The sequence below is a fragment of the Equus asinus genome, chromosome 8, assembly GCF_041296235.1.
Source record: "Equus asinus isolate D_3611 breed Donkey chromosome 8, EquAss-T2T_v2, whole genome shotgun sequence".
In the NCBI taxonomy this organism is placed as follows: domain Eukaryota; kingdom Metazoa; phylum Chordata; class Mammalia; order Perissodactyla; family Equidae; genus Equus; species Equus asinus.
This window is the reverse complement of record NC_091797.1, coordinates 99,710,318-99,735,453: the sequence shown is the minus strand read 5'-3', so window position 1 is coordinate 99,735,453 and position 25,136 is coordinate 99,710,318. Positions and strand designations below refer to the sequence as shown.

The 25,136-nt window shown below is 47.7% G+C and overlaps 1 protein-coding gene across 12 annotated transcripts in view; it reads right to left on the bottom strand.

The window, feature by feature from the left end:
* The window catches only part of LOC106837159 (cationic amino acid transporter 4-like), a 40,913-nt gene extending 15,803 nt beyond the window's left edge, over positions 1–25,110 (bottom strand). For 2 of the 12 annotated variants that reach the window (XM_044775347.2, XM_044775348.2), the window contains exons 1-2: positions 24,723–25,110; positions 24,382–24,477 (exon numbers count right to left, since the gene is read on the bottom strand). In XM_044775347.2, coding sequence (XP_044631282.2) covers positions 24,382–24,477; positions 24,723–24,940 — 314 coding nt within the window. In that variant the 5' untranslated portion in view covers positions 24,941–25,110. The other 10 variants (XM_070516632.1, XM_070516637.1, XM_070516630.1 and 7 more) reach the window with 10 other exon arrangements.
* Between the last annotated feature and the right edge of the window lie 26 nt (positions 25,111–25,136).

Sequence of the window (25,136 nt, the reverse complement as noted above, 5' to 3'; positions counted from 1 at the left end):
AAGCCCATTCTATTTCAAAGAACAGCCTTTCTCATTAAAGACATTTTAGTATTTAATAAGGCTATTCCTGCTTGACTATCATTAAGGGTTTGTTGAGTAAATTTCGTCAGGGCTTCTATACGTGATATGACATCCTCTAGCCCCAAAGAAGGAACAAATACAGCTGCTCAGTGGCCATACCAGTGGAACACTGAATGAGCCCATCTGGCCCTAAAGAGAGGAAGATTTGCAACAGGTGTTAGCTCAGTGTGACTCTTTCCCTGCATCCAAGGGAAGCTCAGGGTGCAGCGTCCTAGCCATCCAGGCAGTAGCCAAGGTCAGAGATTTGTTCCACATAACCATTGAGTTCCATTAGGAGCCACCCAATAAACGTGTGGCCTTCGAGACCAGTCTGTTGCAGATCAACCACTGTCTTTAAGCATGATAATATTCTGAAAACCTTAAATGGAGCAATTATAAAGTGGGTATATGGTTTGAGCATTACAAGGGTTTAAATGAGGAGATATAAGATTGGGAATACGGGCCTGGTCCAGAGTCTTGGGACAGCTGTCTACAACAGAGGCTGTGTTCTTCTCATCCCCATTTGGAGGTATTTGTCTTGGTCACTCAAAGTCAGGTGTCAGAAATAGGAGTTGAAATCCACTCAGGCAGAGGAGGCTTTTTTAACGAGAAATGTGAGTCCATGAGTTTCTGCCCTTTAATTCTGCAGCACATGGATTGGTTAAAAGTACCTGGTATAGTTCTTTCCAATAGAGCTGCAGAGAGTCTTTTATTTGATGCCTCTTCAAGTAAATAAATTCTCCAGGTTCTAGTCTATAATCCTTAGGGTCTTCACCTCCTGGGAGCTCTCTGTGAAAGGAGTCAGCTACAGCTTTTCATTTCTTTCAAGCACCTCAATGAGACCCTGACAACAATGTAATATATCTCCCTTAAGCAAAGTTGATTTATACATTTCCTCATCTAATTGCATAGGCTGTCCTATTATTATTTCAAAAGGAGACAGCTGATGTTTCCCAAAAGGTGGTCAAACAAGATCAGGTGTTTACTGATCTTGTGTCATGAAACAATGCTCACTTAGCCATTCAATCAAAGTGACAACAGAAACAGTCAAAAAATCTTAACAGAGAGACCTCAGTTTTTTTGAACATAGGAAATTATTTTAACAAGCACAGATTTTCTGTCTTTTAGGTAGTCTTACTTAAAAATAAGGAAAAACCTTTTATAAGCTCTTTATCAAGAGCAGACTAAGAGTTTAAGAAAATTATACCTTTTAAGAGAAAGAGAAAACCAAATTCTAATTTTTGTACCAGCTTACTTCTGATATTAAAACTTATTCACTTCATTAAATTTATTTTCATTTGAGCCAATTTGACCATGTATAAAACTCTTTCTTCAGGGTTCCTTTGTAACAAACCTTCTATACCTTTCTTTTTACATTCAGAATTTGTCCCATGTCTTTCTTTTCTTCCCACTCTTAGAACTTTGGGACAAATTTATCTTTCTTAACAAAATGAACAAAAATATTTCCATTCTTTATAACTTTTTTGCTGAAAACATACATCTTTCCTTGAATACAAAGATGTTTTCCTTATTGATTTTTAGTAGTTTCCATCATATATATTAATTAGAACTTTTAACCCTTACAGACCTTAATTTTTAATGAAAACTAAGAAGTAAGCAATTATAAACTATCTTTTAGATTAGCATTTTGTGGCTTGGCAAATTTATAAATACCTTTTATAATTTCTAAAAACATGTTGCTTCATAGTACAATCTTTTAATAAAATAGAAGACATATTTACTAATAGACCCAAACATCTTTTGGTTTCTCTGTAATAAGAAGCCAAAAGTAAATAAACTTCAGTATTTTAATAATTAGCATCTAATATTTTATCTTACATGGAAATGACCTAGATACTCAATAAATTTTATTATTTAATTTAATTAGCAAAACTTTAAGGTTTCAAGTTACCAAAAGGTTTTGAAGTTATTTTAAATATACATGCCATAACATAATTATTTTTAAAAGTTCACCCAACACTTTTATCTATTTCACATCTATTTACTCCTTCCTAACAAATATTTAGATTGCCTACAAAACTTCATGAGACATTAGGCAAAATTAGCCATCAGTTTAAGTTATTATTTTTGTTAACCAGTTTTGTAATAGAGATAACATTGGCTTATTTGATCAACAAATTTAGAATAAAGGCTGCATGTCTGCATCATATCCAATGCTTATAACTCTGAGGACATGTCCATTTTAATTAAATCAACAATCTTAAATAAGCTTTCATTTACCAAAGATTAATTTTATCCAGTTAACTTGAAAGACATTTGGGTTAGTTGCATTTAGAAATAATTTATGTAAGTGCTTACATTAGCCAATTAACTAGAGCTCCTAATTTTGGCCATACCATCCGGAGGTAAAATATCACACACATATCACATACATATAGACACACATACACAGAGACTCCACAGCTATTGTTTTAAAATTACTGACATGAATCAGGTCCAGTAATATAAAGCTCCCTAGTTATGAATCCAAATTTTGTTTTCAGCCTCTTTTACTAATATTTGTGGAGAAGACACCCAAGATGCTACATTTTGGGCAAGGGGACGCTTATGGCCATTTTTTTTGGCCTTTTCCCTTTTTTTCCCTTCAGTCTTACGAATTGGTGATGGGTCAGATAACAGTTCCCAGAGAGGTGGGGCCATGATCCTTTCTGAGATGAAGGAGCTGGGTGGAATCTGAACTGCCTCTAGTGCTGCTTTTCCAGTCTTACAGGGTTTGTAAGTTGAGGACAGTTGTTCTACCTGTCCAACCGCATCACCCTAATTTTCTTCCTTCCATCTGGGTATTTAGTTTTATTTTAATTTAGGGAAGAAGGCCTAAAAAAAAATTCCTATCAGGCTCTGAACATCAACTTCCAGTTTGACCAAATTTCTGATGATAAGTTGCTAAATCCTTTCAAATACCTTGTCAGGTTTCAGCTGAGACAAACAGTAACTACCTGGCTGTATTGAACAGTTTCAGTAATCTTTAATATAGCAGTATTCCAAGAAAAATCTCTCAGTCTCATTAACTCTAGGGGTAGACTACCAAGATGTCTGTAAAGTCATGGCCTAATATATTCCTTCAGGTACATTTTATAATGTAATTCTTTATTAGCTTTTTGCAACAAAACTTTCAATAAGGTTATTTTGGAATTTTGAAGTCTTTACTTTTTAAGTGCACTTTTTAAATAATCTTATCTAATTGGAACGTTCTTTCTAATGGCCAGTGTAATTCCCCTGAGGCTGGCAGCAGTTTGGTAGAACCCTTAGCCATGGATGGAGTGCAACCTACATTTCTGTCTGAGTATCCCTGACCACAATATGGGGTGAAACTACATTTTGTCTGATCATATTTTGGGACCTCAACCTGATGTTTAGTATGCCAACCTCTCAGAACGTGAAAAAAGCTTGGTAAGATTTTAAATTATCCTGGGTTATCTTGCCAGCCATTTACAGCTATCTGCATTTCATTAAGCACTTGTAAGTTTCAGCATGAAGCCAGCCAGAGTTCCAAGGGAAGGCTGCTCATTCAGGAACTCGTCAGCTTTTAGAAGATTGATTTCCCATTTTTCCTTTAGTTTTGTTTTACTATAAAGTCTTAATAATCTCTAGGGACAGTGCTGTGGGTCAGAAGTGTGCTGCTTGTGAATGTCACTCCCCAAAAAGGTCATGAGCACTCTCCTAGGTGTCTTGGCCCCTTGCACCCACCAGCAGTCTAAAACTACTGTGGGAGCTCAGGGCACTGGACAAACAATTTATTCAGACTTTATGGATACAATTCTTTCCAGTTTAAAGCCAAATTAAAAAGGTCAGCCTGACCCATTCACTCCAAAGTTACCCCAAGGCTCCCCTGGCCTAGGAAATTACCCCTAAGTTTCCCTTACCTAGAAATTCCCCCCTTGGTTCCTCTTACCTAGGGTATGTATGGTACCCCTGTAAGACGCCTAGTCTTAAGGTTTGAAATAGCTCATATAAACTCTAGACCATCAACTTAAAATAAGGAGGTCCAGGTTTCAGGAAAACTCACCAGGGTCACCTGAAGAATGCAGTGATCCAGGGTCGGGGGGGCAGGTGCTCAGTGGGCCCCTATTGGTACCAAATGCCAGTTCCATGTAGATTCCAGGTGGTCTCTGGTGGGTTTCTCTGAAATCCTACTGACTATGCCAAGAAATCTTGATGCAAATAATCCATAAACAATCTATAAATCAAAATTGGGGTGAATTTATTATGAGCCAACCCTGAAGACCATATAGCCCAGGAGTGCTCCATTCCTTTGTGAATATACCATATGTTCTTTATCCAGTCCTCAGTCGATGGGCACTTAGGTTGCTTCCACATCTTGGCTATTGTAAATAGTGCTGCAATGAGCATAGGGGTGCAGAAGTCTCTTTGAATTGCTGATTTCAAGTTCTTTGGATAAATACTGAGTAGTGGGATGGCTGGGTCATATGGTATTTCTATTTTTAATTTTTTGAGAAATCGCCATACTGTTACATAGTGGCTGCACCAGTTTGCATTCCCACAGCAGTATATGAGGGTTCCTTTTTCTCCACAACCTCTCCAACATTTGTTATTTTTTGTCTTGGTTAGTTTAGCCATTCTAACTGGTGTAAGCTGATATCTTAGTGTAGTTTTGATTTGTATTTCCCTGATGATCAGTGATGATAAGCATCTTTTCATGTGCCTATTGGTCATCCATATATCTTCTTTGGAGGAATGTCTGTTCATATCCCCTGCCCATTTTATGATCAGATTTTTTTATTTTTTTGTTGTTGAGTTGTGTGGGTTCTTTATATATTATGGAGATTAACCCTTTGTCAGATATATGACTTGCAAATATTTTTTCCCAGTTGGTGGGTTGTCTTTTCATTTCAATCCTGTTTTCCCTTGCCTTGCAGAAGCTCTTTAGTCCGATGAAGTCCCACTTGTTTATTCTTTCTTTTGTTTGCCTTGTCCAAGAAGACATGGTGTCTGAAAAGATCCTTTTAAGGCTGATGTCAAAGAGTGTACTGCCTATATTTTCTTCTGGAAGTCTTATGGTTTCAGGTCTTACCTTTAAGTCTTTGATCCATTTTGAGTTTATTTTTGTGAATGGTATAAGAAAATAGTCTATTTTCATTCTTTTACATCTAGCTGTCAGGTTTTCCCAACACCATTTGTTGAAGAGACTTTACTTTCTCCATTGTATGTTCTCAGCTCCTTTGCTGAAGGTCAGCTGTCTGTAGATGTGTGGTTTTATTTCTGGGCTTTCAATTCTGTTCCATTGATCTGTGCACCTGTTTTTGTACCAGTACCATGCTGTTTTGATTACTGTAGCTTTGGCGTATGTTTTGAAGTCTGGGATTGTGAAGCCTCCAGCTTTGTTCCTTTTTCTCAGGATAGATTTAGAAATTTGGGGTCTTTTATTGCCCCATATGAATTTTAGGATTCTTTGTTCTATTTCCATGAAGAGTGTCATTGGGATTCTGAATGAGATTGCATTGAATCTGTAGATTGCTGTAGGTAGTATGGACATTTTAACTATGTTTATTCTTCCAATCCATGTGCATGGAATGTCCTTCCATCTCTTTATATCATCATCAATTTCTTTCAGGAAAGTCTTGTAGTTTTCATTGTATAGGTCTTTCACCTCCCTCGTTAAATTTATTCCAAGATATTTTATTTGTGAACGGGATTGTGTTCTTGAGTTCTCTTTCTGTTAGTTTGTTATTCGAGTATAAAAAGCAACTGATTTCTGTGTGTTGATTTTTGTACCCTGCAACTTTGCTATAATTGTTGACTATTTCTAGTAGCTTTCTGATGGATTTTTTAGGGTTTTCTCTATATAACATCATGTCACCTGCAAACAGCAACAGATTCACTTCTTCATTGCCTATTTGGATTCCTTTTATTTCTTTTTCTTGTCTAATTGCTCTGGCCCAAACCTCCAGTACTATGTTGAATAAGAGTGGTGAGAGTGGGCACCCTTTTCTTGTTCTTGTTCTCAGAGGCATGGCTTTCCGTTTTTCCCCATTGAGAATGATGTTGGCTGTGGGTTTGTCATATATGGCTTTTATTATGTTGAGGTACTTTCCTTCTAAACAGGAATGGAGATATTTTTGTTAAGAAAGTATATTAGTCCTAAAGTAAAACTGGTTATGGGGAAGAAAGGACAAATTCTGAATGTAAAAAAGAAAGTTTGTGGAAGAGGAACCCTGACAAAAGGTTGTGCATGGTTGAGCTGGCTAAGATTGGAATGAATTTCATTAAGCAAATGAGTTTTAATATCAAAAAGAAGTGGGTGCAAAATGGGAATTTGGTTTTCTCTCTGCTTTTGTTATAAGGACAAGGTTTCCTGGGCTTTTAATCTAGTCTTGATAAACGGATTATGAAAAGTTTTCTTTATCTTTGAGTAATCTGCCTGAAAGGCAGGGATTTTATGTTTTATCAAAATAATTTCCTGTGCTCTTTGTTAAAAGCTGAGTCTTTCCTATTACAGAGAGCTAAGGTTTTGCAGCTATATAACCTTCTATATGTGTCTTTGAAATCTTTATGTCACCTTGGTTAAATAGATAATTAAATATTGTTTCATAATGATTTTTGGTCCTATTTAGGCAAGTATTTTAAGACTTCTTTGATATTTTTGACAAACTTCCCAAAATCAGATTCTAAATGAAGTCTTTTTTTGACCTCTAGGTAACAGCGGGATTTTTCAGAGGATCGCTAAAACATCTCAAAATATTGGTTTTCTCTCCTTATAAAAAGAGAGACATTAAGCTAATTAAGCTTATCTGATATGTTAAATTACAGGGGAAGTGTCGTCAAGTAAGAAATAACATTAAGCCTTCTTTATGCTATGTCTTTGTAAGTATGTTATAAGAGTTCAAGAAATTATGTGAAATTCTTGGGAGTCTAACATGTCCTGGGATAAAATGTTGTCTGTCATCAAAATTGAGGTTCACACTAAAAGTCAGGAAAGCTCCTTAGCTGATTTTCAGATAAAGGCAGCAACCACAGAATCTATAAAGATTGGCTTATGTGGATGAAGTTCACTCTGCCTCTGCAAAGAATAGTCCCTCATTGCCAGACTTTTGGCATCCTGATGTCCTTATAACATGGCAACAGTCTGCTCCTAAAGCACGGAAATTAAGGTGGGTGAACAATGGCTGTAAATTCAACAAACAGTCAGGACTATGGAAAACTGAAGATGGCTGCTGGGCTTTTCCCAGCTCCCTGGCAAATCCCATTTTTCAGTTTTTAAATTCCTTCACCCAGTACAGGAGAAACTATTTCTGTCCCCAGAGGCCTCAGAACTCCTCCCTCGGGGTCCTTTGAGCACCTGAAGCCAGACTTCACTCAGCTGCCACTTCCTATGGCTCATCAATACGTTCTTGTTGTTGTCTGTGGTTTCTGGATGGGTTAAAGCCTTTCCCTTGCTACAAAGCTGATGCCCTCACAATGGCAGAGAAACTGCTAGAACACATGCTTCCCACTTGAGATGTACCATCCACGATCTCCAGGCACCCGCTTCAATGGGCAAATCATACGACCCTTAACAAAAACTTTCCAAACTCTTGGGATTATCACTGTCCCTGTCACCCTCAATAATCAGGCAAAGTCAAGAAAACTAATGAAAAACTAGATTCAAGCTGAAGAAATATTAAATTACATAGAACTACATGAGGTGAGAAAGATGCTCTAATGTTTTGTTTTTCCAGATTTAAAGAAATCATTTCTCTTAATCTATTGACAATTTGGTAACACCTACCTTTGTAAAGAAAGGTGAAACATTGACTTTTTCTCCCTACCTGATCCCTCCAGAATTCAGAAAGTCTCAGCAAGTGTTCTTATTTCACTTGTATAAATGATCAGGCCAACTTTTTAATATAAGTAAATTAGTTTTACTGTGATTATCTTTGGCAAAAAAAAAAAAAAAAAATTGAGGCTAATTGTAGAGAGAAAAATTCTGTTTGCACCTTTGTAGACATTAGATTCTAGTCCTGTTAATTGTCTCTGAGGTTTGTTACATACTGTGGACTGGACTCCCCTGGCCTAAGGTATTGCCTTCGGCCTTGCTGGCTGTTGGCAGTGCCCTCTTTGGAAAACGTAGACTAACTCCACATGGGACAGTCACCAGCAGATCAGTGTCTGTTGGTCCACAACCTTCTGCTGCTCCCCTGTTGTCTTATGTGAGTGTGACCAGCTCCTGTGAGTCTCTACTGTCTTATCCCCAGCCCATTATCAACAGGTTAAAGACACTTTCCTGGATCCCACTTTAAAGGATCCTGTTGGTCACACTTTACAGCCTGGTGACTGGGTATTCTGGAAGCATCAGAGGAGGAGGCCAGCCCTCGAGCGCCATTGGGAAGGACCTCACCAAGTGCCCCTGACCACTGACACTGCTACCGAACTAGAAGAAATTGCCCCCTTTAGGTTACACCTTTGTGTGTGATTACCACCATGGGCTTATGAAATCTAGAAAGTTGGCATATGGCAGGACAATGCCTTTCAGGATGCCATAATTTTCAATTTCAAGTTTTTGTTAAAGAAGAAACCCAATTGCAGTCTCATAGGTCTAGGCAAGACTTCGAGACCCCCTTTTTACCCCTCGTCTTCCTCTCCACTGATTATCATTGACAAAGGCTTTGCCCCTTTGACTGATGTTGTCCATGATGAGCTGCTGATTAAAAAATGTATCCCTAACCATAGCCACACTGGCAAATTCTACCGCTCAAGCCCTAGCTCAACAACAATGATCCGTGGATTCCCTAGCAAGGGTCATATTAGATAATCAAACAGCACCCCATTATCTCCTTGCAGGACAGAGTAGCATCTGTGTCACAGCCAACACCTCCTGCTGTACCTGCATCAACTTTTCCAGTGAAGTTGAGTTATAAATTGGAAAAAAATCACAAAAATAGCACAGGATTTCTGTAGTCCAATGTCTTTTAGTAACACTTTTTGGTTCCCTATTAGTGTTTTCAGCTGCTTCCTTCAGGTAAAGGTGCTTGGATGACACCAGGACTTCAACTATTGTTTATGATTATTACTGGAAATGTGCTATATGCACTCGTATTTAAGCTTCTTGTGCTGCTACTCACTCAGATCTGCTCCAGAACTTCTACAAACACCAAGATCATGGTCACTCAACATGTTGAACTGATAGATAAGTTATTCATCTGAAACTTCAGGTAATCAGATGAAATTCCCAGGCAGGGAAATTCCCTAAGTGTTGTTTCTTTTTTATTTATTTATTTAGTTTTATTTTTTAAAGATTGGCACCTGAGCTAACAACTGTTGCGAATCTTCTTTCCCCCGCACCCCCCCCCCGCTTTTTCTTCCCAAATCCCCCTAGTACATGGTTGTATATTTTAGTTGCGGGTCCTTCTAGTTGTGGCATGTGGGATGCTGCCTCAGCGTGGCCTGATAAGTGGTGCCATGTCTGCGCCCAGGATCCGAACCACTGAAACCCTGGGCCACCGAAGTGGAGTGTGCAAACTTAACCACTCGGCCACGGGGCCAACCCCCTAAGTGTCCTTTCTTGACTGCCTCATTGTTGCTCAAATGTGGCCTAACCCCTATGACACAGAGTCCTTAGAATAACCACTGGGAAAAAAAAATTCTCCCAGATGTGGGAAACGACTTTCGGGGACAGGTCAATCCCAGCAATGTGGGACTAAACAAATCTTGGTTGATCAGTGATGCTTTCAGAGAAAGATCTTGATCAAAAGGGGAAAAACATGAAATGTGACATAAAACAGAGTCACTTATGTCTAAGGGCTTTAAAATGGAGCTGGGAAGCCATGAAGGAAACGCGTCTCATGCATGTCCTCATCCAGCAGAACATGAACTTCTGAACTGAGTAACGCTGCAAGAAACCTGCAGCCCCTCACAGTGTTTGACTTTTGCCCCCCTCTAGCTGGACTTAGTAATCATTATTTTAGCCAAGATTAGCTTTCTGCCACCAATCCCAATTAACATTCTCAGTAATGCAACCCTCCCTTCTATGCCTTTAAAAGCCCCTGACTTTTATGCCCTATTGGAACACTACTTGGGTTTCTACCTCAATCTGTTCTCCCTGAATTGCAATTCTTTGATCCCAAAATAAATGCCTCTCTGTCTCTCATTTTGGCTGTTTATTTTTAGGTTAACAGAGTCAAGGCATTACTCCCCCCCCACACACACACCACTCCTCTTAATCATTGAGTCCACATGCCACATGTGAGCCAGATGTCCCTATGTCCTGCCTCCTGGAGTTCCCCTTTCTGTTAGTATCCAAATCAGATTGCTCAAATCAGCTCATTCATTTCAGGCAGTCCAGGCCTCCCCAGTTTCTGAGGGCTTTTTTCTTTTGGGGAGTGGGATGGGGCAAAAGAAGTCTTACATTTCTCCCAAGTCAGTCCTCCTTGCTATCTTTTCCTCCACTTTTGTCTGTCTCTCTGTCCCCATGCTGTCCCCTCCCCGAGTCTGCTATTCTCCCCAGAGCCAAATTCAGCCCAAACTCCAGCATTCAAAGCCCACCAGCATGCGGCCCCATATTAGCTCTCCACAGTCATCCTCACTACACCTCACCATGAACTGGTTTCCCAGCCCTTCCTTCTTCTTGTCCTCCAGCCCTGGCAATGGCAGTCACCTCTGTCCCCACCTGCTCCAGCCCTCACCAGAGGTGCACCCTCCTCCAATTCCTGTAGCCTCTCTGCCCGAGGCTGACCGGCTCCTTGTACCCACCACACTGGGCCTCCCTGGGAGAGTCCCGTGTCTGGTTCTCCAAACATCACTCCCTGGAAGCCCCAGCTAGCGGCCTGACCCTTCTGACCCCTAGACCCCACTCTTAAATCTGCCAGAGCAAGGGGCGCTGAAGAGTTGGTCCCACTGGATCCATGGGGAGCCGGGGTTGTGTGTGTGTGTGTGTGGGGGGGGGGGGGGGGGGTTGTGTTGCTGAAAGCCAGCCCATTTGAACTGCCACTGAGAACATTACCCCATGCACCCATTGGCCTAGCTGTGTAGGCAGGGTAAGAAATCCACATTTTGCATCTTTTTTCTAATTTTTACTTTATATTTATTAATATATTGATATATAATTTATATTTTAAATTATTATACATAACATATTTATGTATTTATATTCTCTGTATTTAACTCCTTTTTGGGGCTGCCTGCTCTACGAAAATTCCAGCCCATTCAGGTCGTGCTTAGAAGAGCCACGAGAGGGACTCTTTCCCCTGTAGGGTAAACACACACTCTCCCATGGACCAGCAGCAGGAGTGGGGGAATTCTGGGGGTGGTAAACTGAGGGCATCAGTCACCCTTCGAGACCTTGGAAATTCTGTTCTTTCACCAAGGTGTGGGGTGTGGGTAATTCTTTGGCCTCCTGCAATGACCCCCGTGGGGGGTCTCCTGCCCACATCCTCCCCGGATGCCATATGCCCCCTCTAGTGGGCCAGTCCGACCCGCACCTGCTGCCTGCTGGCCTCCGCTCACCCAGGTGAGCCAAACCCTTTGTCCTTCCGTCATCACGACAGCCCAGCCCAGAGCCACCAGTGTCACCGTCTCCACCACAGTCCACGCGCCACGCTGATTCCCACAGCTCTCCCAAGCCCGCCCTGCCCTCGTGCTGCTTGGAAACCTCGCGATACTTTCTTTAAGACCCGCTCCCGCGTCCCAAGTCTCCCAGAAGGCGGAAGTACCCCTCTCTCCCCCCTCGACCTTCCCAGCCACTTCCTCCCAGGACCCAGCACTGGTCCGCCCCGGGTGCGCTTGCAGGAGTCCGGTGACACGTCTGCCCCTGACAGGCCTAGGCTTGGAGCTTTGTCCCAGCCCAGGACGCCGGCCATGGCGGTGAGAGGGGCGCTGACAGCCCTCCCCGGTGGCTGCGCTGCCGGCTGCAGAGCCTCTCACAGGCCCGGCCCTGTCCCTCCTGGCCTGTGCTGCTCACGGGGAGCCCGCCTTTCACGGACGGACGGGGCTCAGGCGCCGAGAGCTGGCAGCGCGGCCTCCCCATCAGGGCTCCCCCAGCCCAGCCACCACCAGCCCCGCAGCTTCCCGCCGGCGCGGCACCACACGTTCAACTTCCCACCCAAAGGGAAGACCAATCAAAAGAGCAATTTCGCTGCTCAGGAAAATGGCCAATGGCGATTAGGGACCCTGTCTAGGGCCCGCCCCCCAAAGCGATCAGAGCCAATGGCCATAGGATGGGCGGCAAGCCAATCAGGCTGCTGCGGGCTGCAGTCGGGGGCGTGGCGTTGGACCTGTAGCGGGTAGGAGCGCGCGTGCGGCCAGCAAGGGTCGCCCTGGCTCGGGGGCGGCTGGGCTCCAGGGCCTTGTCCCTGACCGGCAGCCCCGGGACCGGGCGCCACCCAAGGCCGTGTCCCCACAGCTTGTGGGTCGGGGGTGGGCACCGGGCACACTGCGCGGGTGCGGTCGCCCTCTGCCCTCACCCTTCCAGACTCTTCCTTTGGAAGCAGCACCGAGTGTTGCGCTCCAGCTCTCTTCTGCACGTCTCTGCTGTGTTGGGAGCTCGCGAGGGCGCTTAAACGATGGGCAGTATTTACAAGGTCTTGTAATACGAACGATAGAAACCGGCATATGCGGAAAAATCTTGCTTCCCCCATTAGATAGGGTTTTTTTTTTTTCCTGGTTGTTTATACTTATAATATTTTTTAAAGCAAAACCAAGCAAACAGGAATAGATGTGCTGACATCCCCTTTCTTGCACCAAAGGTAGCACCCAGTATGCACTCTTGCGCCTGTAGTTTTGTTGTATGGAAACTCCGGCTCCCTCCGTCTCAGCTCCAAGGATCTGCACGGTCGTTTGCCCCGCACGGTGTCCAGAGCGTGGCTGTGGGTCAGTCGGCCTGTTCTGTGTCACGGAGTCTCGGGTGTTTCCAGCCTTGACCCAGAACGCTGCCATGAGCGTCCGCGCGTGTGCCGCTTCCTGCCGTGTGGGTGTGCAGGGGCTGCCAGGGGTGGAGGACTGGGAGTCTGTAGACATGGGCAGATCCCTTTCCGTCGGCGACATGTGAGGATTCCTGTTTTCCCACACAGGGTGGGCTTCTGCCTTTAGCTTGTTCATTTTTGTATCCTCAGCTCACAGGTATCTCCTGGGTAATTGTTGGAATAATATGTTAATAGTTTACATGTCGGTGGAACCCAACCATCACTTCTGTCATCGTGCGCTTCTAGAACAAGCAGTGCCCAGAGGCAGCCTGATGAGGAGAGAGGCCGGAATGACCCTGGAACCGGACTTCACATGGTCCAGTTCAAATTTCACTTGTTCCCGGGGAGCTGAGGCTGACGGGCAATCATCTCAGCCTCAGTTTCCCCTCCTGACCATTGTGGTAGAGTCCAAACTTTATAAAAAGTATGTAATTATACAATAACTCACAGTAGCCTCTGCATTCTCCTTTTGTAGAAGTTGGTTTTGAGGCTTCTGTTATTGGTCATTGCACAGCATGAAATCAAGCTGCTCACAAAAATGTTTTATAGAGGTGAAGTATTCCAAGTGTAAAGGAAAAGTGTCTTCTGTTACCTGACAGGTGAAAGGAAGCTTCTGGATTAGAAGAAGTTTGTGCATTTCATCATTTTTAGGAGCTGTTATTTTTACTAAAGTCTTTGTCTTAAAAAGAAAAATACCGTGATTAATACTTTCAGAAGAGCTATTCAGCCATTGTTTGTTGGTATAATAGTCTTCTCAAGTTGAAATGCCTAAATGTGATTTTAAGAGTTCATAGTACTTGGTTAAACCAACTAAACTAAGCAACTTCAGGTGAGGGGGAGGTGGTGATGAGTTGGTGTTAATTTAACCTAGAAGAACTTACACTGACCTTCTCTGAGACAGTGTTATTCCAGGTACTTTCCCTTTGTTAGAAGGGTTTGTGCCTCGAGATGAATTTAATGGAAATCCCAGCCGTAGAAATTTTGATTAAAGTCCTACTTTATGCATCGCAAAGCCTCATCACAAAGTTTAGTACCTTCTAGAGAATTTATCCCTGCCTCGAAGGGTGATTTTTTTCTGGCTCACTATTGCAATTTGGGCAGAAGCAGAGTTATCCTATTAGCTGTGAATTAGCCCCTTGTCTTTCACTTACTATAGAGGAGCCCAGAAGCAGAATTTCGAGGCTTCTAGACTATCACTCTTATGAGCTGGGAGATTACAATGCTGGGTTAGGAAATCAGAGACAACTTGAACTGTAATGTGGTCATGATTATATGATGGGAAAATAATACCCACGCTTAAAATGGTCTGGGTCCTGATGTGGCCATTTTGACTGCCTATTTCATTTCTTCTGTTCTCTCTCCTTGGGTGAGCTCCAGTAGTAAGTGTAAGGTATTTGTCTGTTTCATCTATGTTGTTGAATTTATGGGAGCAGAGTCATTCATAATATTCCTTTACCTGTCAATATCTCAGTGTCAATAGTGACATCCTCTTTTTCATTCCTGATTTTGGTAATGTGTGTCTTCTCTTTCTCTGAATCAATTTGGGTGGGGGTTTATCAATGTGATTGCTCAGCTCAGAGGACTAGGTTTTGGTTTCATTGATTCCCTCCTTTTTTTTTAAATCTGTTTCTGTTTAGTTTATTTCTGTTCTTTATTATTTCCTTTTTCCCTGTATAAGTTGGATATTGGCTCTTTTTCAGTTTCTTAAGGTGAAAGCTTAGGTCATTGATTCTGAAACTTTTGAACGACTTCCTGTGTCTGTGTTCATGAGGGTTACTGGTTTATAGGTTCCTTATACTGTTGTTGGTTTTGGTACACGGATGATGCTGGCCTCATAGAGTGAGTTGGGAAACGTTCATTCCGCTTCCATTTTCCATAAGAGTTTTATGGGTCATTGACTTTAGGCCTTTGTAACTGTTTCTGATATGAGTGTTTATTATATATGTTTGCCTCTAAGCACTGTTTTAGCTGCATCCCACAAATTTTGGTATGTCATGTTTTCATTTTCATTCCAGTCAGAATACTTCCTAATATCCCTTGTTATTAGTTTCCAAATATTTGGGGACTTTTCAGATGTCTTTGTGTTACTGGTTTCTAATTTAATTCCAGCATTCAGAAAACATATCTTGTATTGTTTAATTTTTTTAAGACCGTTATTAATAGGTGCTTGCAGTTTGTTGAGGTTTTTGAAAATATCAACTTGTAAATTTTTATCACAAGTTAAAACTCAGGTTCTTAGAAACTTAACTTGACCAGATATGAAACAATTTTAAAACTTTTAAAGGTGTATTGAGAAAAACTAGGCTTAAAACAAAACACCTTTGTCATTACCAAGAAGAGACATCTTTAGATAAAATAATGAAGGTCCCATGCTGCATACATAATGCAGATGGTTCCAGCTATCTGGTCAGCGGGCAAAAAGCAAGCCCTTAAGCTCTTCCGCTCCGATCTTCTGTTCATTTCTCGGTGCTGGAATGTCGTCTCATCTCTTTGTGTTGGATGACTACAGACGGTGGTGGAGGTGGGACGCTCAGCCCTGGGAGAGGGGTTCTCAGCTGGGGGGCAGCTGCTTTCATCTCCTGGCCATCTTGTGGTCTAGGGATTTCTTGGCCTCTGTGTTGGTCATTGAAGGTGCGGCGGTGCTGACGTTGAGGTGGCTGCTTACAGTAGGTCTCCTGTCCCTGATCTTCCTGATCTGTGTGGCCGTCCTCTCTGGCTGTCTTTGGTGAGGAGGGCCCCTGCGGCACTGTGGTCTATACCCCGATACAGCTTCTGTCTACTGGTCTAGCTTGTTCTCCTGCACCCTGGGTGTCAGTCCCCTCCATCACTTCTCCCTGCACAGGAGGGCTGGAACACTGTGGTTGTCACCCACAGGGTCTCTGCATGTGGTGAGGTGGGGACCGTGGCCTGCGTGCAGTTAGGCCAGCACTGTGGGGCCTGGCCTTCAGGAGCTCTCTCTGATCCCGCATTCTTTCCCGCTGTCACTATTCTGGTGGTTCTGCTGGGGGGTGTGGAGACCCCTGCGACGTGAACAGCAGCTATGCTGGCCCCAGGCTGCTGCACATTTAGTGTCTGCACTGCAGCTCCGCCAGGCCTGTCACATTTGCTCCTCTGCCCCCTTCTCCTGCAGCAGCATCAGACTGCACAGTCTCCCCATCTCCTGCACTGCGAAGGTCCGCGCTGGGCTTCCTTCTCTGTGGTGGTCTGTGTTCTAGTGCATCTTCCCTGCTCCTTCCTGTGGGCGAAACAATATCCACTTCTTACACTGAACCATTTTACTGTTCCCAAGCCTGTATCACAATTACCCTCTTGTGCCTGCACTCCTTCTGTGATGCTGGGCTTGGTGTCGGCAGCACAGGGGGTGGGGGCAGCTGAGGGTCTTGGCCTCGCTGCTCAGGGTGTGGTGACAGTGGCTGGGCCAGCTCACCCCTCAAGGGTGCAGTGATGGAGACTGGATGGAGGCAGGGCTGCTCAGGGTGTGGTGACGGTGGCTGGGCCAGCTCACCCCTCAAGGGTGCAGTGACAGAGACTGGAGCTGGAGGCAGGGCCGCTCAGGGTGTGGTGACGGTGGCTGGGCCAGCTCACCCCTCAAAGCTGCAGGGATGGAGACTGGAGCTGGAGGCGGGGCTGCTCAGGGCTCTCTGGGCTCCGCTCTTCCTCCCACTACTGAGCAAACTCTTCTTTGGATTATTTGGGGTTTACTGAGACTTGTCTTTGCTTGGTGGGGAATGTGGTCTCTTGGCAAATGTCCCCTGTGCATGTGAGAAGAATGTGTTCTCTGCTGTGTTGGAGGGCGTGTTCTGTAATGTCAGTTCGGGCAGAGTGGTGACAGTGCTGTCCAGGGCTTCCGCATCCGTCCTCGTCTCTGTCTAGCTGCTGAGTCAGTGATCGAGCGAGTGTTGAAATCTCGGACTGTGGGCCGTCTGTTTCTCCTTTCAGTTCTGTGGGTTTTCTTTGTATATTTGAAGCTCTGTGTCTAGAAGCTATGACTCTCCTGATACACAGCCATCGAGGACTGTGATGCCTTCCTGGTGAATGGTCCCTCTACTATTAGGAAATGACCCTCTTTCCCTGGGAAGTTCTATGCTTTGAAAGCAGCACTGTTGGTCCTGGCCTGCACTCTCCCCACTGGACTCCAGTGAAAGCACTGCTCCCTGAGAGCTCCCTGCAGGCGAGGTGCTGTCTGGCGGGGCCTGCCTCCCACCCCCAACCAGAGGCCTTCGGGGGCATCAGAGAACTGAGAGACCCTGAGTTCCTGCTAGTCTGCCCACCCAGCTGCAGGTGAGAGCCCACCGTGGCGCTCTTGGAGAAGCACAAGATGAGTGGTGGAGTGGGAGGCCCCAACATCTCCACCTGGTCCCCATGTGCTGGAGCAATGTCCTTGCTGCCCCTTCCGTGTGCCATGCGCCTCTCCCACCCCTGCTGTCCCACCTCATCCAGAGCGGAGTTTCCTCTACACCTGCTTGGAGGACGCCTGGTGGGATGGTCCATCCATGCCAGCCTCCCCTCTCCCAGACCAAGGCCCATCTGCACTCGCACATGCTGCTGTCAGCAGAAAGCAGATGGCACAGCATGCACACCGCGCTGCCCCTGCAGCTGCCCTCCTTTCCTGCGGTGGAGCCTCAGCCTGCCGGGTCTCTCTCCTCTTTCCTGTTCCCTGTCTCTGGGCTTCCTGCACTTAGCACAGAGTCAGGTCTGCTTTTTCCTCCCTCTGACAATCCACCTTTATTAGGTAATTACATGGAATGTGTAAGGACACTGATGTGACTATGGGCGTGGTTGGATTTAGATCCACCAGGTTGACGTTTGTTTGCTATTTATCCCGTTTGTCCCCAGTTCTCTCTTTTCCTACCTTCTTTTGGGTTAATTATTGGTATGATTTCATCTTATCTCCTGTGTTAGCTTCTTGGCTCTGCCGCTTCATGTTTTGTGGTTGCTTTGAGGATTCCTGCCTCAATCTTCTGTTTGTGCCAGTCTGCCGTCAGGTGACACTGTCCACTTCACGACAGTCCACTTCCGTGTCCTCTTCTTGGCCCTGTGCTATTGTTCACCATATGTTACTTTTATATGAGTTATTAACCCCACAATAAACCATTATTTTTGCTTTAACATTCAACTTTACTTTTAAAATATGGCAAAAAGTCTTTGATATTTGCCCCATATTTAGCAATCGTGGTGTCTGCGCTCCTTGCGTAGTCCCAGCTGTCCATCTAGGATTGTTTCCCTCTGCCTGGAGGGGTTCCTTTCACATCTCTTGTCGTGCTCTGCTGATGATTAATTCTCTCAGTGTTTCAATGTCTGAAAAATCTTTATTTTGCCTTATTTTTTACTTTCATTGAGGTAAAATTGACATGAAGTACTCATTTAAAGCACATGATTTGACAAGCTTTAATATTAACATATTGATAACCCCTGAAGCCATCACCTCCATCAAGATAATGAACATGTCCATCACCCCAAGTTCCCTCCTGCCCCCCTTCTCCTACTCCCTACCAATCTATTTTTCTGTATTTTCTAGAATTTTATGTCAGTGGGATCACTGAGTTCATTGGTTGTTGTGGTTTGGATTCTTTCACTCACTGTGATTATTTTGAGATTCATCCATGTTGTTGCACATGTTGGCATGGTTCATTTTGTTGCAGAGTATCACTTTTTTTGTGACAAAATAAATGACACAAAATTTACCATTTTAACCATTTTTCAGTGTACAATTCAGTAGCATTAAGTACATTCATGTGTTGTATAACCAGCACCACTATTTCCAGAACTTTTTCATCATCCTCAAATCTTATCTTCTGTGGTATATAATCTGTTGTTAATATCATCCAGTGTTCATTTCAGACACTATCTATTTTATCATTAGCAGTTTGATTTATGTCTTTTTAATAGCAAACATGTTCCCCTTATCATGCTAATTTTTCCTCTACCTTCCTGAGCATGTGGATATATAACAGTTATTTTAATGTCCTTGTCTACTAATTCTATCATCTATGCCATTTCTGGGTCTGTTTTCATCGGTTGCTTTTTCTCTTCATAGGGTCATATTTTCTGGATTTTTTTTCGTATACCTCGTAAGTTTAGATTGGATACCAGACATTATGAATTTCACATTCTTGGGTGCTAGATTTTCTTGGTGTTCCTTTAGCTATGTTTAGGTTTTTTTGGGCGATGCTATCAATATACCTGGGAACAGTGTGACCCTTTGAGGCTTGCTTTTCAGCTTGCTTAGGTGGGTTCCAAACAGCCTGGAGTGTAGGCCTCACTGGGCCCCACTTCTGAGGACCCCGTGCAGTGTCTGTGAGGGAGAGGTCTTTCCAGCGTGGCAGCTGTGAGGTCAGGAGTGCCCCACATGTGTGCCGAGCTGGCCACAGCTGTGGACTCCGTGGGACCCCCTGCTGGTCTGCACAGAGCTCTTCCCTGCAGCTCTCCCCCTGCCCCCGGTCTCAGCACCATGGTTTCCAGCTGCCTTGGCCTCCCCGAACCCCGAATCCTCTCTTCACAACTCGGGGGGATCCCTGGGCTTCGGGTCTCCCTCCCTCTGCTGCAGCTGGAAAACTCCCCAGCAGGCTTCTGGGGCAGGAACACGCTGACTTGTTTCTTTGCTGTGAGCCATCACTGCCTCTGCTGCCTGTTGTCCAGTGACCGAAAACTGTTATTTCACTGTTATTTTGTCTGATATTTTAAGCCATTGCTTAAAACAGGGTGGGAAATCTACCCTTTGGTGGAAGCAAAATTGCTTGACTGCTTATTTTATATTAATTTTTATATTACTTACTGATCACTTGGAAGACAAGCTCATAATGGCTGTATTCTTAATCATAGTTCAAGTGTGTCTCTATCCATGTGGATGGCAGGTGTTCAGATATGAAATGATCATGGCAGGTCATGGGATGTAATGATTGAGAAAACCTGCAGACATCAAAATGTTTTACAAATATTAATTTATGACATCAGGTCCCATTTGCATTCGTAGAGTGACAATTGCCTTGAAGATGAGGGTTTCACATTCATGTTCTTTGTCCCAGTGCAAGTGCATCTCTATCCACATGGGGCAGGCGGGGGTCCAGATGGGCGATGCCTGCTGGGAAGGGTACTGCCTTGATCATGAAATTCACTCAATGATCAGATGCCAAGTGACAAAACCATTGGCAGTGGGGATGACTTGTTTAGCACGTGCTTCAGCGAAACTGGGGCTGGCAAGCATGTACCCAGAGCATTGTTTGTGGACCTGGAGTCCACCATGTCGGTAGGTATGTGGACACTTGGGGCAGCTGTCCTGGGAGGGTGGCACAGCCTTGCTAAAGCCCCCCATGTGTTCCTTGGATCCCCCTGCAGAAGGGACGGACGTACAAGTGTATGCCCGTGGTCACATTAGGTCACACACTGGAAGGTTAGTGCCTGAAATGTCCGTGGGACTCAGGCTCCTAATTGAGAAAAACCTGCTGTGAGGTTGGCCGGCACTGAGAGTCACTCGTGGCCTCCTCGGCCCGGTCAGGTGGTTGTGTAGACCCTGTCTGCAGGGTGCCCGGGCACCAGTCCCTCCTTAGTGCTATGGGCTCCCTCAGGCTGGGGCACGAGTCTTGACCGGCATCTTAGACATAGAAAGCTCAGTATACAACATTCGTTGGGTTCCCCAGATTAGAAGTCTGAGGTAGTTTCCGAGGAGAGCTGCAAAGAGAGCACCTTTCAGTGGCCACCAGGGGATGACAGAATGTCACCCTGAAGCCTGTGAGACGCAGGCCACATAGGGTGGCCTGATGGGACTGCCCTGCAACAGTCATGCTGGGGACTGTCTAGCCTGTAAGGGATTTTTAAATTCCACCCTTGGCTGTAGCTTTGGGGATGGAAGAAACACGCATGTGTAGAGTTGCCTGTGCGCCGGTGTGAGAGCTCTCCTCCCTTCTTGGGGAACCGGTCATGCTGGCATTTGTCCCGCGAGTTGAGTCTTCTCTCCTAGAGCCATCGGGTGCAGCTGTGGTGTATTATACAGAGACGTTATTAGAGTCAGAGGGAATGGAGGGTGGGGCTGAGTCAAAGGTGACTGCAGGCTGGGGTGGGGAGCGGTGGGGACATGCTCCCAGGCCTGGTTCCTGAGGGGCCCTCTTAGGCATCAAAGGCAGACAACGATCCCTGAATATTAAAAACACTCTGGCTTATTGTCTTCAAAGTCAGGGCTCCTCCCACCCCTAAAGCAGGTCATCCGGAGATCGTCAAGGCTACCTGGCAGGGTGGTGTCCAGGGCATTCCATCACCTGGCTGGAGAGCCCACCAGAAGGTCTGCACCCACCAGCTAGGCCTGCTGCCCTCTCTGGCCAGGCACACAGTAAGGGTTTAATCGGTGCTTCCAGAATATGTTACAGACGTAACAACAGAGACCGATGTGCACCATATCCTGGAGGGACGTCTTTAAAACAGTTTACTGAACTTCAACAGGGAGCACTCCACTGAATTTCTTTCCTCAGTGACCCACGTCCCCCCATGACAAGCATTCCCCCTCGCTGCTTCTGGGGTCTTCTGCTTCTCCCTTTTCTATGGGAAAATGCAGAAAGGAGTGAGCTGGTCGGTGACAGTCCCCACAGGCCACCTCAATGGCCAGGGGTCAGGAATCCAGACAGAGTCAAGCCCCTGAGTGGGCTCCAGCCCATGGCCTGGAGCAGCTGCACACCCCGATTCTGTGGGAAACCTAAGGCCAATGAGTGCCCACAGCCCCAAACCCCTCGTCCTCCTAGGCCACCATGGTCCCCACACTTGGACCACTCTGACAACTCTTTATTTTCTCCACCCCAGAAACTGCCGTTGATGAGGTGGTAGGAAGGTCTCTGTGCACAGATGCTGCGACAGGGGCCTCAGAGATCTGTCTTGTCTGCTGGCCTCAGCCTCTCGGCCACAGCGCATTCCTGGCATGGCCCCTCATCTGCCGCTCCCCTCCCGCTCCTCCCCATCAAACCCCTCCCCAGGCTGCCCTCTACCCCACCAGGCATCTCCCCAAGGCCCCTGTGTCCTGGTAGCCTGGCCACTGGCCGCCCAGCCCAGTAGGACCCAAGGCCCGAGCACTTGAGCCGAAAACGACCCTGCGTAGCCGAGCACTCCACTCTTGCCCCCCTGCTCAGGGCTCCCTCCCCACCTCCTTAAGAGCCCCCTCTGACCTCCCAACCCCTCTGTGCCAGTGCTCCCAGCGCCATTCCCACAGCACCCCTCCTGACTCTCCGCTCTCTCCCTCTTCCTGCACCCCCAGCTCAGGCCCCGCTCCCACCAATGGCCTGGATCCACTGGATCCACGCTCTGCCCTGCCTCTCCGCCTGCCCTTCCTCTCTCAGCCCCCTCCCCACTTCCCACCTGCAGGGCTGCAGGGCAAGGACACTGCAGCTGGCACCCAGGGCCCCCCAGCCTGCTCAACCCTTACTGCTCCAGCAAGGCCAGCTGCACTGGCCTCCTCCCTTCTGTTACTGTCGGTTTGTCTAGCCATCTCCCTCCCTGGACCAAGAGCATGTCCACCTCGCAGTCCCACTGCGCCCCCAGCGCTACAGCCGGCCTGGCACCCAGAGTCCTCAGCGCATGAGCCCCAACACCCCTCGAGGGAGGAGGGCTCTGTTCCCAGTTTCTCCTTCCTTCTGGAAACTCACACATCGATTCCTCAGCTCAGCCGCTAGTCCACCCACCCCTCCCCTGACCTGCCCCTCGGCCCTGCCCCACTCCTCCCTGGCCCAAGCTCCAGGTGGCACCTGGAACTTCCAGGTGGGCGACATGGGGAGGGGCAGGAAGGAGGGTGAAGCCACACCACGTGTGGGATCTCAGCTCTCCCTCACACACCCCTAGAAACGCCTGGAAGGTACTCTCAGCTCATGAACCAGGCAGAAAAGAAGAGTCACAGTTTGTCCTCCAGACTGCCCACCCAGGTGGCCTACAGCATCTCAGAGGCCGAGGCGTTTCTCATACCCAGGGCTCTGCTCTGCACAGTGCACCACGCTGCCCCTTCCCTGCCCCTCGGTCTGCTGTCCTCCTCTGGGGTGGGGACACCTCCACAGAACCGAGTCTCACCCAGCTGAGTTAGCCTCGGGGACAGGGGTGTTGGTCCCGTTGCAGAAGAACTGCAAGTTGTCTCTAATAAAGCGAGCCCTGAAATCCTGTCCTCAGTCTCTAAGCTGATGGCAGGGATGGCCCGCAGGGTCCTGCCCTTGCCGCTCAAAGCTGCTCTGGCTTTCTGGGGCCACGGCAGTTTCCATGGAAACAAGTGAGTGCACCAACCCCCAGAGATAAAACAATAAATGCAACCTATAGAAGGAGAGAATGGGCAGCCAGAGAACCCAAGAGACCCCGGGGGCCTGGGAGAGAGAGGTGAGTGTGGGGCAGCGGGGCCATGGAGCAGGACCACAGATGCCACAGGCCTGGGGCCTAGGAAAAGGAGGGCCTTGCGGGGGCTACTGTTCTTGTCAGAAAGAGGCCCTGGAGGTCAGAGAGACACAGAGAGAGCAGACAGAGTGTGGGTCAGTGAGGAGGCCAGCACTCGAGTACCTGGGGCCACAAAGGACAGGGGACATGGGGACCCAGGACCCTGGCACTCCCTCCCACAGGGCCCCAGCCTGCCCTCCACCCAAACGTCGGCCCTTCTCGGGCTGTCTGAGAGAGCCCTGGAGCTTCTGGCCAAGGAGCCAGCCCAGAAGGTTCAGCTGCAAGTCAGAGGGTTTGTGATAGCACCTGGGAGCAGAAGGGACAGACACATGGGGAGGAGGCAGTTGGAGCTGCACCATGACACCTCGTCACCAGCACCTGTTTATGCCCCAGTCATGACGCTCGAGAGCGAGGAGGCTCCTCACACCTGAGCCCAGTGCTCTGCCACTCCGGCCTCTGCACCCTGAGTGTCCAGGGCAGCCAGGGGATGCCACGCTGACTCCCGTCTCATGTCCCGCAACCCGAGGAGGGAAGCTCATCTGGCCAGACTCCAGAGCAGGACTTGGGGCGAGTGGGGTACAGATGAGGGGGTGGCAGGAAAGCCTCTGCCTGCCCAGCTCCCTGAGCGCTTCCCTGAGGCCGGACAAACCATGAGCACAGGCACCAAAGCAGTCTTGTTCCCGGGTTTGTGGAACGAAGGCAGGAGCGCAGAGGGGAGGAGAGGCTGGGGCAGCAAAAGTCCCAGATGAGGCCCAGCCTACTCGGCCTCCCTGGGGCACCCACTCTGCATCCACCCGATCCGCAGGTGCTCTCTCCAGGGCGGCAGCCAGGCCGAAGCTGGGGACTGCAGCCCCAGGGGCGGGCCCTTGGATGGCCTAGCGGGTCCTGGGACAAGACCGACGGAAAGGCCTGGCCACTGAGGGCCAAGGCCACCCCGTGCCCGGCGCTGCCCCCTCGCCATCCCTGCCACCTCGCCACCCGGGCCACAGGGGCGGGGAGCACCGGGCCCAACTCTGACCTCTCGTCTCGGGCACGCTCGATGGGGGCAGACACGGCCGCATGGGGCTGGGGCTCGCTCGGCAGCCTCTGTTCAGCACACGGACGGACGGAGCATCTGGAGGACGGCGAGGGGCGCCACGTGCAGCGTCAGCAGGGCCACCGGGCTCCTGCAGAGACAGACACCCTGCGCAGGGAGACCTCCTCGCCCGGGCCGGGCGGCTCGGCGACAGCGGGCGGGCGTGGCCGCCCCCCTCAAGACCCGACTCTGCCCTGGGCCTCAGGGGCTCCGGCAAGGGCGAGGGGTGGAGAGCAGGGGTGTCGGGGGTCTCCAAGCGTGCAGCCCCGCCCGCGCCCACTCACTGAACACGTCGGGTAGATGGCGCCGCCCGCCGCCTGCGCAGCTCGTCCGGGTCCATCTCCTGGGCGCTCAGCGCCTTCTTCGGCCGCAGCGCGAGCTTCTGCAGGGCCGCCTCCTGTACCTGGGCGCGCCCCCGGCGGGGGCCGGCGCCCAGCGCCTCCATCTGCGCGGCCGCGCGAAGGTGCGCGCCCTGCCGGCCCCTGAGCCCGCGCCGTGCCATCCGCTGGCCCCCCTCTCTCCCCGCCCCCGACCAGGGCCTCGCCAGCCGCCCGCCCCGCCCCACTATGCGCTCCCACAGCGCTCTCTAGCGACCGGTTCCCACTAGAGGCCGCGCCTCGCTGGCCCTAATGAACGGCCTCTCCTTATGCGCTCGCGCAGTCCTTGCCGGGACAAGTCGGCCGCCCAGAAGTTTGGCG